The sequence below is a fragment of the Lactuca serriola genome, chromosome 4 (genome assembly GCF_051521515.1).
Source record: "Lactuca serriola cultivar US96UC23 chromosome 4, Lser_US96UC23_V15, whole genome shotgun sequence".
NCBI lineage: Eukaryota > Viridiplantae > Streptophyta > Magnoliopsida > Asterales > Asteraceae > Lactuca > Lactuca serriola.
In genome coordinates, this window is record NC_136411.1 from 139976482 (window position 1) to 139994506 (window position 18025).

The 18025-nt window shown below is 32.7% G+C and overlaps 2 protein-coding genes across 4 annotated transcripts; both read left to right on the forward strand.

Moving 5' to 3' along the window:
- The first annotated feature begins 3940 nt into the window (after positions 1-3940).
- On the forward strand, positions 3941-7689 carry LOC145102637 (DEK domain-containing chromatin-associated protein 1-like). 2 transcript variants are annotated; one of them, XM_079040086.1, is made up of 11 exons: positions 3941-4729; positions 4825-4858; positions 5346-5425; positions 5533-5592; positions 5689-5796; positions 5895-5975; positions 6076-6132; positions 6276-6654; positions 6733-6830; positions 6924-6954; positions 7261-7689. In XM_079040086.1, exons 1-11 carry the CDS (start codon positions 4385-4387, stop codon positions 7488-7490), a joined length of 1503 nt encoding a protein of 500 aa, XP_078896212.1. In that variant the 5' UTR covers positions 3941-4384; the 3' UTR covers positions 7491-7689. The 2 variants fall into 2 exon arrangements, with proteins under 2 accessions (XP_078896212.1, XP_078896211.1); XM_079040085.1 differs by having other exon boundaries at positions 3942-4729; positions 5686-5796.
- Positions 7690-9232: 1543 nt separating this feature from the next.
- On the forward strand, positions 9233-11277 carry LOC145102638 (omega-hydroxypalmitate O-feruloyl transferase-like). Of its 2 annotated transcripts, none has more exons than XM_079040088.1 (3): positions 9233-9425; positions 9556-10030; positions 10186-11277. In XM_079040088.1, exons 2-3 carry the CDS (start codon positions 9575-9577, stop codon positions 11044-11046), a joined length of 1317 nt encoding a protein of 438 aa, XP_078896214.1. In that variant the 5' UTR covers positions 9233-9425; positions 9556-9574; the 3' UTR covers positions 11047-11277. The 2 variants fall into 2 exon arrangements, with proteins under 2 accessions (XP_078896214.1, XP_078896213.1); XM_079040087.1 differs by having other exon boundaries at positions 9234-9425; positions 9550-10030.
- The last annotated feature ends 6748 nt before the right edge of the window (positions 11278-18025 follow it).

The window sequence follows — 18025 nt, forward strand, 5'->3', positions numbered from 1 at the left end:
TGTCCGGCTGGTATCTTGAGAACAAAGGAATATATGATCACTTATCTAAAATGGCGCTTCATAGTTCAACAGAGTTTTAAAGAGCTACAACTGTTGGTTGGTTCCTGAAGTTATACTTGCAACTATAGTTATCAGACTTATCCAAGTGGGAGACTATTGGATAAGGTGTCTAAGTCTGTAACTATATTTGGTATCAACTTGACCCGACCCGACATGGTCCATTTGGGTTGCACTTCACCTGACAACTTGTATGTATATACTTTTGAGAATAAGATGTTTATGATATATTAATATATTATTAGTTATATATATATATATATATATATATATATATATATATATATATATATATATATATATTATTTGTTATACTACATCCGTCCCAAATTTATAGTCCACTTTTGATTTTTGAAGTCTTTTTTCTTCAACTTTAACCTTAAATATTTTTGTTTCTAATAGATAATACTTGATGCAAGATATATGAATTGATTGCATTTTAAATGTTTTTTTTTTCATTTTTATAAGTTTTATTAAGTAATATTTAACACAGATAAATATATTTAAGGTAAAAGTTGAAGAAAAAAGACTTAAAAATTCAAAAGTGGACTATCAATTTGGGACGGAGGGAGTAATATATTAATATGATATCATAATTATTTAATTAGTATTGATCAAGAATTAATTTAGTGATCAAAATGGAGCTAATTAAATATGGACTCTTATTTATATATATGGATTGGGCTAAGATTTATTTAGGATGAGCTAAGAGTATATGGAGTCCATGGAGTTTTTAACCCATGGATCCTAGGTAAATGAAGAGTCATGAGTATTAGGGTTTAACCCTAATCCTCCATACCATATAAAGGAGTCCTTGGTTCTAGAATTGACACTAGTGTGTGTGAGCATAAGAGTGAGCCGATTTCTACAAGTGTTCTTATTATCTTAAGAGCTTCCAACTTGTTTTGGTGATTTGTGACACCACTTGAGGCATCCACACTGTTGGTGCTAGGCTAAAAAATCCAAGCAATCAACCACAAAAGAAAGGTATGCTATTCTACTTAAAGTTTTGTATTACAAGTACCCATAACATGCTAGTTAGGTTGTGAACCTTGGAAATCATATCTGCATGTATTTTAAAGAAAACATAGATCCAAGGTTTCTAGGGTTGCATGTACACTATAGGAGTGTTAGTATGCTCATAACCCTACAAGCTTGTGGTGATTTTGGCAGCCTTTTGTTGAAGACTAAGACTAGTGAAGAAATAGGGGTTGCTTGTAAGCTTTTAGATCAAGAGACTACTCCATTTGGTGCATCTTCTAAATGTATAAAGTTCATACCTTGATGAGTTTCATTTTAGATCTCCATAAATGGGTTTTTTCATGAACTTTACCCCAAAGCTTGGACATTTGTGAGTATGGAGTACTCCAAAGCTTATTACTTGTCATTTCAAGCATTTTAGGTCTTGTGGATTCATACAAATGGCTAATTGATGGTCCTTTTCTATCCATGCAATATTTTGGTAGTGTTGAATGTGAATCAAGTTAAAGTTTCAAGGTTTTAACTCTTTCCAACCATGCAAAAGGCTTAAAGTCTTTGACTGTATGGGTTAAGACGTTATTTGGGATCAGATATGGGAATTGGACTTAGTGGCTTAAGCATTTAAGTCCTTAATGACGAGTTTGGGCTACCGTGAGTACGCTGGGTGTACCCAACTCGTACGTAAAGTGTATTGCCTAAAGGTGGTGTATGTTAGGCATGTATCAAGTATACGTGGCGTACTTAGATTGTTGACCATCGTTGACTTTTGTTGACTTTTGGGTTTGGGCCTAATTTAGACTATTAAGGTTTTTGGTCTTATTAGGTCACCGATCCTTTTTGACTTTGGGTCATTGTTAGGCTTTGGGTCTTCTCAGATTTGGGCCCATACTGGGCTTTGGGCACCATTTAAAATTTTGGGCTATTGTTGTGGTTTATGTCATGATTATTAATAAGGATATTGCTTGATGATATTTAGTGCGGAGGTTTCCTATATCAGGCGGTCGAGCATTTATCGTTGTTTCAATAGTTTGAGGTGAGTCTTCTTCCGGTGCTCGTAAGTAAAAAACACCAATGTCGACTCACTAAATTATGTATATAGGATGCTAGCTGTCTTTGTGACTATTGCATGTCTGTATGAGTTTGTATGGTAAGATAGTTGTATATGTGATGATCAACTGGGTCAAACTGTTATTATTGTGTTATGTTGCTTATATGTGTATGAGACTGCTGATAGTCTCCTGGGTTGCCGATAATCCACCGAGCGTGTTGTTAGCCCATTGGGACTGATGATAGTCCCTAAGGTTGTTGATAACCCACCAAACTTGCTTTTAGCCCATTGGAATTGTTGATAGTCCCCAGGGTTGCTGATAACCCATCGGGCGTGATGTTAGCCCACTGGGACTGCTGATAGTCCCCATGGTTGCTGATAACCCATAATTGTTTATTTGTGTTGTGTTGTGTGGTATTTTGGGAAACTCACCAAGCTTTATCACATAAACATGATAAAAAATTGTAACAACTTGCAATTTACTTGATTTTAGAGGCAAAATTAGTACATTAAAAATCAAAGAAGTCATTAGTTTCTACATGTTTAACATATAGCCAACTCAAAGAATACGATGAAAGTCAAGAAGGCAGTATTTATGATTCTGAAAGCATATTGCAGCAACAAAATGGAAGAGCAAAATCACCACTTTTATTTTGATAGCATTCCAAAAAAATATTGAAAAAACCTTATGAAAGAATATTGTAGTATGTATTCTTAAACAAGCAATGTATTTTTAAAGAATATTGTAGTATGTATTCTTAAACAAGCAATGTATTCTTAAAGAATGCTATAGTATGTCATCATTTATTAAAATTCTCAAAATGCAGATAAATGTATCATCGTCTTCCCATAAATTTGCTTCAAAGTTGTATAAATTGTAAGAATTAAATGAGAGGTCAAGGTATACACAACACTAGGACGAATAGAGAACACATGTATAATATGAAAGTAATGCAACAATATACAAAATAAGGCAACAAGATGCATAAAAACACAACCAATAAAGAAAATGTTCATTAATGCAAGAAGAAGTGAATTCAAGAAAAATGAATAAGTAGAAAGGATAGAACCACTTACATAATTTATTGTATATAAGATAAACATTACATATATTGAAAGAAAAGTCCAAAATCACACAAAACCGTAAATATTGGAAGAAAGATACAAAATCATAAACAAGGTTTATATATAAACCTATCAAACGATTGGTCAAAAAATAACCATACGTTCACACAATAAACAAGGTTTATATATTAACGTAACTATATATATATATATATATATATATATATATATATATATATATATATATATATTATTTTACGAAATAACCTCAAATTAATCTGTGAGAGAAAATGTTTAAAATACAACCTTTTATATGCTTTAATTTTTTTAAAATGAAATATTAATTTTAAAGTATTTTGTAAACTTGGCAAAATATTAAACATTTTTCTTAAAAAAAACCCTAATCAATTACCTAATCATACATACATTTTATTCGGTAAATATAAATGGAGTTATATGTAACATTTTTTTATCCATCATTTATTTTGTCAAATATTTTATCCATAAAAAATTGATATGTGAAAAGGACGACAATGGTAATTACCTATCACATTTAATAGATATTTTTGAAAAAATATAATACTTTAACAATAAATACTGAAAAACATGATATTACAATGAAAAAAATACTAATATGATAGGAAAAGTTAAAAATTATACTGTTATTCGACTATTTCTTAAAATTTTGCTATCAAAATTAAAAAAAAAACAATTAATAAAGAAATAAGAAATCTAGTAAATATTGATCCAAGGTTTTGGGGTTTTGGAATTGGGATGAGATCTTGATTCTTGAATTAAAAAGAAAAAGCAAAAGATGCAAAAATTTCATTCAACCGGGAAGAGGCAGGGAGATGCCCGCTAACATATTTGGCACGAAATTCAAAACCCTCAAAATCTCCCCCAAAATTCAACCAAGCGCGCCTTTTACCCCCAATTTCTTGCCCCCAAAACCCATTTACGAGATTTCTACAACTCTTTCTCAGATTCAATTGCAGTAGCAACAAAGCTCACTCCTTTCTTTACCCTGTGTTCATCTACTGCAGCTTGTACAATTCACTCAAGAGCCCAAATCTTTTAACTAATTTCGGCGGGATCTTTCCTTCCACCTTATAGGGTTTTCGGGTGTTTCTGGATCTGTACTCGTGATTCTTTATACATACACAAACAGCGTCTGAATTCCAACACAAATCTACACTTACACAGGTTTTGAGTTGTTGACTTTTGTGGGTTTTAATGGCTTCCGATATGGAAACCCTAGAGAGTGAAAAACGAGAAGACGTCCCCGACGTCGAAATGAAGGACAAGGAGGAATCCGAAAAGGAAGGCGAAGAAGAACAAGCGACTAAAGAAAAAGACGAAGAGAGCGAGGATGAAGAAGCTAAAGACGAAGAGAGCGAAGATGATGAAGAAGAAGATAGCGCGAAAAAAGCCGAAGGCAGCTCGAAGAAAACGAAGGTCGATTCGAGTTCTAAATCACCTGCTACACCGACTGAGAGGCCAACCAGGGAAAGGAAGACCGTCGAACGTTATACGGCCATCGGCAATCTTTCTGCTAGCAAACCGATCTCCATACAACAGGTATGTTACGATTGAAATCCCCTTTTTTCTTTCATTGTTGTTCTGATTAGAAATTGTGTAAGTTTTCTTACTCGCGTTCGTACGAATGGATACAGGGCCCTGGAACTCAGCTCAAAGACATTCCAAACGGTACGTATCATGATTATCTCTGAGCTTGATTTATGCTCACTTCTAAAGCTGGATTTGAAAAATTATCAAAAAGAATAAACCCTCAAAGCTCTTTAATCATTCATAGGAAAAAACTATAATAACAGTACCTGATTGTTTCTCAATAACTATTAGTATCTAGTTTTGGGTACCTGATTCTAACATGTCCTTACCTTTATAATTGATTATAGCTCTGTGTAGATGTATTACACATGATATTGGTCTATAATTATCTTTCTTTTTATCATATTGTCTCATGTCACTTTATGATCTTTGTCTTTACTAGCATGATAAGCCATGAAGAACACACACACACACACACACACACACACACTTCAGAAGTGTATTTTCACTGAGGTTTAGGGTTTACGAGGATTACAATTGAACCCTGTTTATCTAATATGGACTTTAATCATATTTATATATCTTTATGTTGTTTATGCAAATCTCAATGTATATTATGTCTCAGTGGCTTACAAGCTGTCTAAGAGGAAAGTTGATGATAACTTGCATTCACTGCATGGCATCCTTTTTGGAAAACGAACAAAGGTGAAAAATCAACAGATTTAGCAATCTATTTATCTTTCTTTTTCATATCTATGAAAGCTAAGTTTTTGTGGCTTCTGATTTGTTGATTATGATGCATATTTTTTCAGCCTAAAGTTTTGAAGAAGAACATTGGCATGTTTTCTGGCTTTGTATGGGCTGATGATGAGGTATAAGCTGAATCTTTATGTAATATTTATTACTTGAATATCCCTTTGTTGAATTCATAAAAGGTTTCATGTGTTGTTGATTTATATAAACAGCAGGAAAAACAGAGGTTAAAAGTGAAGGAGAAGCTTGAAAAATGTGTTAAAGAAAAGCTGTTTGACTTTTGTGATATTCTAAATCTTCAAGTTAACAAAACCACCAAAAAGGTAAAATCATCATCCATTTAATCATAATTTCATATCAGTAAATATAAAAACCATAAAATGTTTTGAATTTTATATCTTCAATGTTTGTATATTTTCAGGATGAAGTTGCATTAAAATTGTTAGAGTTTCTTCAATCTCCACATGCTACAACTGAAGTTCTCCTTTCTGAAAAAGAAGAGGTTTTTTTTTTTTAACTAACAAAATAGAAATGGTTGGATTTAATATATTGTGACAATGACAATGTTAATCTAAACTTTTATTTTTTTATTTAATTTTCAGAAACGTAAAAGTAAAAAGCAAAAATCAAAGGCAAGAAAGAGCAAAACCCCAACAATGGTTTGTCTTTTTATTCAATTTTTACATTGTTAATTTGGAAAAATGTATGAAACTTTTTTTGTTTTGATTGGAAAAAAAAACAAAGTGCAATTGGAAAATAAGAAAGATTCTTATTTTCTTATTAAAAATTTATTTTTTTTCAGAAAAAATCTGGAGAAAAACGCAAACGTGCTTCAAAGAAACAGGAAGAAGAAGACAATGAAGAAGAAGAAGAAGAAGAAGATGAAGTTTCAGAGAGTGAAGAAGACGAATCCAATGAGGAAGATGAGAAGAAAGTTGAAAGCGTTGACCAAGAAGAAAAGTCAAAGAAAGACAATGATAATGAAGAGAAAGAAGAAGAGGAAGAAGAAGAAAAACAAGTCACAAGTGAAAAAAGCTCTTCAAAAAAAAGTGGAGAAAAATCAAAACCTGTTAAAAAAGAAACTAAATCCAGTAAAAAGACACCTGTGTCTGTTTCCTCTTCTAAATCAAAGAAGAGTCCCAAAGAAGAAAAGAAAGTCAAAAAGTCAGACACTGTAAAAGGTAAAAGCATATATGATTGTTATTTTTTTCTTCATAAATTAATTATCTGTTTTTTAATAAATAATTTATTTTTATCAGGAAAAGGAAAAACTAATAAAAAAGCAAAAACAGAACCAACTAATGAAGAAATGCATGCTGTTGTAACTAAAATCTTGAAGGAAGTTGATTTCAACACTGTAAGTTAATCAAATTATTAAAAACACTTTTTTTTTTCTTGTTACACAACTTACGATTATGCCACTAATGTAGATTTTTCTTTTGTAATTCAGGCAACTTTATCAGACATTATCAAACAACTTGGTATGTTAAATTTCTCTCTCTCTAGATTGTTTAATTTTGAAAAATCTCATGAACTTTTTTTGTCCTTATGGTTTAGGGTAATTTACGCATTTGGTCCCTAACTTGTTTTTTTAACTTCAAAGGTCCTTGCTTTTTGTTTTTGTTTTTGTTGAGCGGTTGGTCTCTGTCTTATCTAAAAGTAGTGATCAATCGTGTAACAAAAACATATAAGTAGGGAGAGTTAAAAAATAAGTTAGGGACCAAGTGTGCAAATTACCTCAAACCATAGAGACCATTCGTGTAATTTACTCTAATTTGTTGTTTTAGGTACGCATTTTGGTCAGGATTTATTGAGCAGAAAGGCTGAAGTGAAGGCCATAATCACTGATGTCATAAACAACATGTCTGATGATGAAGAAGAAAAAGAAGAAGCTGAGCTGGCAAAGGCTGATAGTAGTGATGACGTGGATGACAACAAGGAGAACAATGATGACGAGGATGACAACAAGGACAAGGATGATGCTGACGAGGATGATAACAAGGATAGTGATTCATAATGTTGTTTTTAACTTTTGACTTTTTTTTTTTTTTTTTTTCGTTATTTGTACCATAGACCATTAGAGTCTGTTCTGTTGGTTCGTTTGAAGTTATTTTTTTAAAAAAAATTATTTATTAGGTTTTTGATGATATAAATTTTTCTCTACTTTTTTTATTGACTGGATTATTAGTTTTAATTGGAGTATATGACTTTTTATTGATGCATGTGCACCAAAATTATATCCGAAATTAAGCACTGTTTTAGTGGTTGATGTTTATAATTGCGTCAATTGATTATTTCCATTTTAATAGTTTTATGTGCCTTTTAAATTACCTTTATGAAAAATTAGCAAAAATTTTATCTGTATTTGCATGGTTGAGAATCAAATTTAATGATTTAGCAAATGATCACTGTTTTAGTGGTTGATTTTTCTAATTAGTATCCCTTGAATGCTAAGAAATGAGTAAGTTTACATTGGTTATTAAATGTTAATTATCTTTAAATTGTAATTAGCTGTCTAAAAACGGAAAAATTGGTTGCTTAAAAAGCGAAAAACTGAAAAGTTATTAGAAAAATTAATTATGTTTTGATGAATAAATATTAGTTTTAAGAAAGGAAAACAGTGCTCAAGTCTTGTTGAAGATTCAACGTGCATGGTGTTGGAGGGTAAGAGAGTTAGCGAAGCAAATATAATCTTGGAGGCCAACCCTACCAACTACACCCTCCCCTACACCAAATACAATTAAAATATCACAATTATATTTTTTTTTAACAATGTTTACACATAAAATGAATCTTATAAAATGTTTTTCAACGACCAATTATATATAATTGTTAGCTACTAAATGTTTTCAAATATCTTTTCATTAGGAGAATAAATGAATTTAACATTTATTCACAAAACTTAAAAGATAAAAATGGTAAAATGTAGAGTTTTGAACTTGTTGGTGAGTTTCGAATGCGTTTTTTGTTTGTATACACTGTTTTTTTATCCCGCTTATAAACAAAATGATTAAATCTTTCATCATTAGTGCCAAATATTCGGAAACAATCCTTCATGTTATCAATGAACACATGACCCAAATTTTTAAAATTATATATTATATCTATATTATTTAAAAATAAAAAATTTATAATATAAAGTCTTTTTCTTCCGTTCGTCCTCGACATTTGAGAATATTTAATTCTTCAGGACTGACTTTTACATTTCTAGACTATGTCCTCGACATTTGAGGATATTTAATTCTTCAGGACTGACCTTTACATTTCTAGAGTATACCAGTGAACACAATTCTAAACTATAAACATGATAGATAGTTTCGAAATTGATTAAAACATTTATGAAAAAAAACAAATTTTAAAGAGGAAAATCATAATAATTGAGTTTGAAACTCATTGCGGAATGCGGAGTTCAAAAGTAACCAATTTTCGAATTTCGTAGTCTTTTAATTTGCCAATTAAAAATATATATTTTATTTGAATAGATAGTTCCTTCACATATTACCACGTGAAAAATTAGACTATAACTAATCCTTTATACAACTACATAGTACAATCAAATAATCAACTTTATGTAAAATTTCAGCCGTTCAAAACAAATAAAAACCTAATTAACTTTACGTGAATCTATCAAATTTATGATATTGTAACATTTTTTTTATTGTGTGTTTTTTTTTTTGTAACAACTCCTATCTGTATTCAAGACAATTGTTGCAATATTTAAAGTCTTCTCCACCCTCTCTAATTATAATGTGTAAGGCAAACTAATAATGAAAGAAAACCCCCAAATATATGACCACACGTCACTTTCTATTTTGTTGTTAACCAAAAATGTCGTGTTGTTCATCTTCCCATTTCTCTCTTTCAACTCTATATAATACCCATAACTTCTTCCCAATTGTATCACAAATTTTGTTTTCCACTTTCATATCTCAAAGTGAAGGCATCATTTGAGGTATATTCATGAAACAAGCATGTTGGTGTATGATCATATGCATGTTTAAACTCACACTTATCTTCACTTCATATTTTATATATATAATCCGGTTTATTGAAATCCTTTTCTTTTGATGGTTTAGTTACAGGTTAATAAGTCTGCTAAAAATGGGAAGTCATGGAACCTTCGACAACAACCAAGAAGTCGAACTGTCTGTTACACGGATAGGAGAGCCGACACTTGTTAAACCCTCAGAGGAAACCGAAAGGGGTCTTTATTTCCTCTCTAATTTGGACCAAAATATCGCAGTCATAGTCCGTACAATTTATTGCTTCAAGTCCGAGGAAAAAGGAAATGAAATGGCAGCTGAGGTGATTAAGGATGCTCTGTCTAAGGTTCTTGTCCATTATTATCCAGCAGCCGGAAGGTTGACTATCAGCTCTGAGGGAAAGCTCATCGTGAATTGCACTAATGAAGGTGCTGTGTTTGTTGAAGCTGAAGCTAACTGTGATATCAAAGAACTTGGTGATCATACAAAGCCGGATCCGATTACACTTGGCAAGCTGGTTTATGATACCCCTGGTGCTAAAAATATTCTTGATATTCCTCCTGTTGTTGTTCAGGTTAGTCGCTTTCATAATACTGCTCTGATACAATGTCAGATATATAGAAAAAAACGATGATGATTTTTTTGAAACTTTTGAAATATTTTGGTTATTATTATTTAGTTTAATTTATAAACAATATAACTTTTTTTTTCTTTTCAAAAATTTGGTAGGTGACAAAATTCAAATGTGGAGGGTTTGTGGTAGGGTTGGGTATGAACCATAATTTGTTTGATGGAATTGCGGCCATGGAATTCGTCAGCTCATGGAGTCGAACTGCAAGAGGTTTACCGCTAAAAGTCAAGCCATTCCTCGATCGGACAATTTTGAATGCCAGAAATCCTCCGGTGGTGGAGTTTTCTCACAATGAATTCGAAGAGATTGAAGACATATCCAACACCGCCGATCTCTACAAAGAAGAGATTTCCTACCGCTCATTCTGTTTCTCACCGGAGGACCTCAAAAACCTCAAAATCAAAGCCACCGCAGACGGCGGCGTACAGAGCTGCACCACTTTTGAAGCTCTATCGGCTTTCGTCTGGAAAGCCAGAACCGAATCACTGAAAATGAAGCCGGATCAGAAAACGAAACTCCTCTTCGCCGTAGACGGACGCTCCAGATTCGAACCGAATTTGCCGGAAGGATACTGCGGCAACGGCATCGTTCTAACCAACTCTATATGCACCGCGGGAGAACAAGTCGGAAATCCGCTGTCTTTCACCGTGAAATTAGTTCACGACTCGGTGAAAATGGTTACAGACGATTACATGAGATCGGCGATTGATTATTTCGAGGTTACACGAGCGCGGCCGTCGCTGTCGTCGACGCTGTTGATTACGACATGGTCAAAGTTATCGTTCCACGCCAACGATTTTGGGTGGGGGGAGCCGCTGATGTCAGGTCCGGTGGCATTGCCGGAGAAAGAAGTAATTCTGTTCTTATCTCATGGAGAAGAGAGGAAAAGTGTGAATGTGTTGCTTGGATTGCCGGTTTCTGCCATGAACACATTTGAAGAACTCGTGAAACACATCTAGATCATCTACCAATTCATCAAGGTTCTTCATGGAATTTCAATCTGTTCCCATGGCTATATATATATATATATGCTACCTTTTCATCATTTTTATTTTGTTATTTGTTTTTTTTTTAAAGAATTCATATGAATATCATCATATACTGGAATTTAATTTTACTTTGATCCAATCCGACTGAATTTGTATTAATGTTGAAAGCCAGATTTATAAATTATCTTGTGTTTTTTTTAATTTTTTTAATTTTATAAAATGTCAATTTTATATGAGTGCAATGATGCCTGTGATTGTGTACTCCAGGTTACCACCTTGTCAATAAATCTATTTATTTAAAAAAATATAAATATAAATTATCTTTGATATTTTAACCAATTTTATCTTTGTTTTTTTAAATTATTTGTTTTTCGACTCTATCACTTCATTGTACTTATTATATTAGTTAGTCATTCCTAATAAATGAAAATAGTTTTGCAATATGTCATTTTCTCATTAACTTGAACACATGTCATTTTTTGGTATTTTTGAATAAATGTTTTTTCTATGTATCATTTTCTCATTGTTTATCTTTTTTTAATTAACACATCATATTTACACCTCAATTAATAATTGTATTATTTAAAACTAACCATTAAATTATAATATTACAACTCATATACTATTAAATATGTTTCCTTTTAAATTCAAATTTTAATTTTCAAATTTCAAATTTAAATAAATTTTTGTTTAAACCTTCATATTTATTTTTTTTTGTTTTATTCAACCCGTATAACTTACGAGTTACACAACTAGTTTCTAAGAAATTAAATTATATAGCATCCAATTGTATTGATTTCATGTATGTTTACTTATTGGAGTTTAATACATTTAAATTTTGCTTAACGTTAAATATTTTATAATAAATAAAGTATAATACTATAATAGCATAAATTTTTATATAATGAACAATTTATTTCTGTTAGTTTCTATTATTTTAAAGAGCAAATTATATATAAAATAAAAAAATATTTTTATTAAGTTCTCATTTTGCAAAACATATACTAAAATGCCATATTTAAAGATATATGCTATAAATTTATAATAAAATAAATCACTTTATTATTTAGCATAGTATTTCTTTTACTCAATACCTATTACATATGTTATTGGATTTCAAAATCATTCATTACTCTACAACATGGCTCTTACGATGCCTAACATATAACACGTACATTTCACGCATCTTCAAAGATTATACCGGTTCTTAAGCACAAACCACAACTTATACAGTTATACTCCTTCGGTCGTTTGTACACTTTGACTTGAGAAGTGACATTTATAGAGATCATATGTAACAATTTATACCAAATATTTTGCTTAAGTCCTCTTTTATCTCAATTATCTAACATTATATAGGAAATTTACGGAGCAGGCTTTGGGGAAAATAATAATAACGATAATTACAATAATAAATATATAGTAACACCCCACCGGTAGTTTGAACAAGAGGGTATGTTTCAAAATGGACCGAAAGTTAAGAAACAAAGAAAATAGAAAACTCATGGTGAAGATGCCAACATATTCAGAACCCAAAGGGAAATGTACACTATAGATGAACCATCGAGACTTTATTTTGAGCAAAATGTGTAACGTCCCAAAAACAATGATAAAATTTTCATTTTCAAATTCATCAGTCCCATACATCATGTCTCGAAAACATCCAAGATACAAACTATCCAAAACGTCAAAGTAAAAGAAATCATAATCGTGTAAACATAAGGGGGGGGGGGGGGGGATGCTGTGCCATCACGCCGGACTCTTCCTTTTCTTACTGGAAGTACGTGAACCTAGGGGTGTTCAAAACTGGATATCCGAATTTTGGATAGTGAATATTGATATCCGAATCCATATCCGACATTTCGGATATCCGAAATTTCGGATACGGATTTGGATATTAGACCGAATATCCGAAAATGTTGTCCCTTAAAAAATATCTTTTAAAAATATGGTTAGATTTAAAAAAAGAACCATGTTTCAGTTACTTTGTAGCTATAAAACAAATACTTTTTTCCTTCATTTCGTTTATTTAAAGGCCGTAAATTAAAAAAAAGCCTTTTCATCATACTATTTTTTGAACGATAAATACAATATAAACCTAAACTACTCCTAAATCCATCTATGTCTCTGACGAGACGTGAACCCTAAACCTCAAGAAAGGAGAGCAACAATTATAAAAATCAATTTGATATATTATATAGTTCTATTTTTCTATAATCTCGTAAGTTACCATCCAAAAAAATAAGTTTTTATTGAATAATTTTTTGTTAAATTCTAAAATCATAAATTCAGTTAGGTACTTAATATAGAAAGTTTGTTTATATGTATTTTCATGATTCAAAAACTTATTATAAGATGAATTCATTTATAAAATATAACCCGAGTATATATTCCGTGCTTTTGAATCAAATTGATTTTTCAAACAATTATAATTTTATGTTTAGGTAGATGTTTTTTAGTATTTATATAACATTATGTAACTTAATAATAATATCATATGAAACAATTTGAAAAATCATGAGAGTTTCAAATGTATGTGGTAAAAGGAAAATTCTTTATTTATCGGTTTAAATTGATCAAAATCGGGCCGATTCAACTTAATATATCAAACTACATAACTTTTTTTCCAGTGAAACCCGGTTTGTACATATTTCATGTTTATTGTTTAGTAGTTCCATTTTTCTATAATCTCGTAAGTTGCTATAAAAAAACTAAGTTTTTATTGAATAACTTTTTGTTAAATTCTAAAATCATAAACTCAGTTAGATACTTAATATAGAAAGTTTTTTATATGTATTTTCTTGATTCAAAAGTTTATTGTAAAATGAATTCATTTATAAAATATAACCCGAGTATATATTCTGTGCTTTTGAATCAAATCAATTTTTCAAACAATTATAATTTTATGTTTAGGTAGATAATTTTTAATATTTATATAACATTATGTTCTTTTTGGAATCGGATAAACTTATTTATGATATCATTGTAAACAATTTGAAAAATCGTGGGAGTTTCAAATGTATGTGGTGAAGGGAAAAAACTTCATTTATCAGTCCAAATTGTTCTAACTCGGACCGATTCAACTCAATATACAAAACTACATAACTTTTTTTTCTAGTGAAATCCGGTTTGTATACATTTCGTGCTTTTGAATCAAAGTGATATTTCAAACAGTTATAATTTTAGGTTTAGTTAGATGTTTTGTTTATATTTATATAACATTATGTAACTCATTTATAATATTATTAGGTATTCTTATAACTTGATTTTTTTATTCATGTACCAATATTGTATGCTAGTTATAGGTTTCATGCTTTGGAAATCTTATTGCATGTATAATTAGAGAAAACATAGATCCAAAGCATTTAGGGTTGCGTGTGCACCATATGAGTGTTATAATGCTTAAAACCCAACATATAAGTAACCCAACTCCCGCCAAAATCAAGCACAAACACCTTGAGCATACATTTGAATGTCTAAATGGTCTCCTCACTCTGCCCACCGGTTTGGGGGTGGTATGTTGTACTAAACTGCAGCTGAGTACCCAACTCCTCATGAAACTTCCTCTAAAACCTGGAGGTAAAATGAACGTCTCGATCTGAAACTACCAAAATAGGCACTCTGTGTTAAACCACCACCTCCTGAATGTAAAAGTTGACCAACTTATCGATTGATATACTCTCGGTAATCGGAATAAAATATGTGATCTTGGCCAATCTATCGACAATGACCCATATAGAATCAAACCCCACGTGCCATCCTCGACAACTTTGTGATGAAGTGCATAGTGATCTTGTCCCATTTCCACATAGGAATGAGTAGCAGCTGCACTTTGTCATGGGGTCTTTGGTGTTCGGCCTTGACCTTCCGGCAAGTCAAGCACCGCTCCACAAACCAAACTGTCTCTATCTTCATACAGGGCCACCAATAGCCCAACTTCAGATCCCTATACTTCTTTGTAGCCCCTGGATGGATCAAAAACTTCGACTTACGAACCTCTTCCAACATCGTCTGTCTCACCTCACCAGTAGTCGCAACCCAAACCCTCCCACACTACATCAACAAGCCTCGACTATCCTTGACAAACAATTGGATCTGCCACTTGATTTTCTCCGCCTTCCAATTTCCCCTCTTCAAACCCTCCATTTGAGCCTCTTTGATCAAATCTAAAAGTGGAAAAACAATAACGAATCTCAGAAATAAGTCCCAAGAGGTGTACTCATCACCTTGCAACTTAAGGCACCAGTCACAACATTAGCCTTCCCAGGATGGTTGATGTGTGCAAAAGATATCACCTATCTAGCTATAAATTTATAACCTAACTACTTATCTAGTAATGCACCTATAGGCAGTGTACCTATTCATTTTATAGTATAGTAAAGTAAGTTGGGTATCGAACACAGGGAACGGATTCAATATATTAAAATAACTACTAAAAATTAATCTAAAAGCAAGTAATAATTAAAAAGGGTTTTTATCTGGTTTTCAAGTTCAGATTACCTTAAAAACTCAAAAAAAAAAAAATTGTAATAAATATATTAAAAACACTTTCGTTTAGTTTCGAATCCACCTTTTCCTATGGTTAGTTACTATGGATTAATAAAGTTGGTTACCTATTATTATGTAGTTAGCAATCTTGGTCCAATCTACAAATATTTTCACCAATACATGTACTACTATGGAATGGTCCTACACAAGCAAACACATAATTAGTTATTAATGATAATTGGGCTATGTAAGATAGATCTAGATAACTATCTATGCTACAGACAATTAATCAAACACAATTATGTTCATAATTATAGTCTCCAACACAGTTAAAGTTGTTACCTTTATTACTTTATCTAATATGTGGTCACTCCTAGCTCTAGCAATTTAATGGCCACTAAACTACTAGGTAAACAAGTACATGTAATTTAATGGTCACTAAGCTACACTAAACTTGAATTTAAGCAACAAAGATACAAACTTTAACATGCTAGGTAATGATAATCAAACACAAGAACCAAACCAACTTTATAAAATCCAATAAATACTAAACTAACTCATAGTTTCAAGGTTTCATTTAACTAAACGAAAGTAAACTAGATTAGCTACTCATGGCTGAAAGTAAACACATAAGTTCAAAAGAAATTGACATGATTAAATAAATGCAAACCGAATGTAATGAATTAATCTTCAAATTCTCTTTCTTCAAACGATCTCTCCTTCCAAAGGTGTTTTTCGCAGGTTTCTGATCTCCAAACTCGAGTATCTGTAACACCGAAAAATTTTAAATTTATTTTATTCATTTTTATTTCATAAAAATGCACATTGTTCTATATAAACACTTTTTATTTAAAAATCATCAAGGTTTTCAGAACATTATGGAATTCCAGGATCTATATTCATCACCCTTTTCTCTTGTGTGTGTACAATCGAGCCGCCGCCTTCCCGCGATTCTGAAGAACCTGAAACACATAACACATAACACGGTAAGCACGAAGCTTAGTGAGTTCCCCAAAATACCACATACAACACATATGCCACTCAAGGCTACAATATGACCCTCCGGTCGGTGTGTCTCAGCGGAACCCTCCAGTTCCGTATCGTTGGACCCTCCGGTCCGGTCTGTATCGTTGGACCCTCCGGTCCGGTCTATATCGTTGGACCCTTCGGCCTGGTCTATAAACTCCGCATAGCATAAATCACAAAGACATGATGCATAGCATATCACATATAACATAGTACTCAATGTAAGCACATAAGACCCTCCGGTCACACATAACTACCACTCAAGGTAACGTATAGTGAGAAGACTCACCTCGGGTAATTCTCGAAAAGTCTCGAACTCGAAATACCGATCTAGCCGCCGCCTAATCACATAAATAAATAACTCTAAATCAGCAGTGGCTCTCAAAGGCTAGACAAGTCTCGTACTATGCTTCCAAGAAGGGTAAAAGACCGTTCTACCCCTCCCCTGGCCCAATAGTCCACTGGTTGAATAAACTCTAAAAGTCCGTTCAACTTTGACCAGACTCGTCGAGTCAGACAACGAATCGGCGAGTCCACACGCGTAATCAAATTCCTCACAAGGTCTCACTCGACTCACTGAGTCGCCCACTCAACTCGTTAGGTCTCCACTGATCACGAAACTCGGGTAAACTCGATCCGACTCGTCGATTCCTCCTATGGACTCGACGAGTCTCCTCCATGACCAAACTCATCTGACCTTCTGAGGTCAGATTTGCTTCACCAACTTGTAAATCTATCCTTCTAGCACCCACAAATCACATAAAGGTCCAAACTTTACGTCCATGCATCATGATTAGAGCCATAAATGAAGAAATAGCCATCTAAATGGAAACCTAGGCTCAAACTCTCTATGTGACTGCATAAAGCTGAACATAAGGGACTCTCTAGACCTCCCATGGTCCAGATCTAAGGCTTATTCCACATTGGGATCTCAAACATTCCATAAACCTCTAAAGAGAATGGTTATGAAACCCTAGATTCATGAAATCAACATCAAACAGGAGAAATGGTCTGATTTGTTACCTCAAAGTGAAGCTCTAGGCTTAATAACCTCAGTACATCAACCCCTTCTGGTCCCTCTTGCTAGAATCTCATCTTCTCTTTAGAAATGACACACCAAAATGCTCAAGATGGCTCTTCTTTACTCTCTAAGCTCTCAAGGATGATTTAGAGTTTCTCCAGGGTAAGGATAGCCGCAATTTAAGACCCTAAGGCTCTTTAAATAGGTCCCAAACCTGGACAATTAGGGTTTTCCTCCACAGCGCCGAATCGGCGATTCCAATGCTCGACTCGTCGAGTCCATTCATTTAAACACGTCACCTAATCGCGCCCCTACTCGACGAGTTAATCCACCAACTCGCCGAGTCCCTTCGATTAAATCAAAATATATAAATAATATAACATACCCAAGAATATGGATGTTACAGAATCTCTT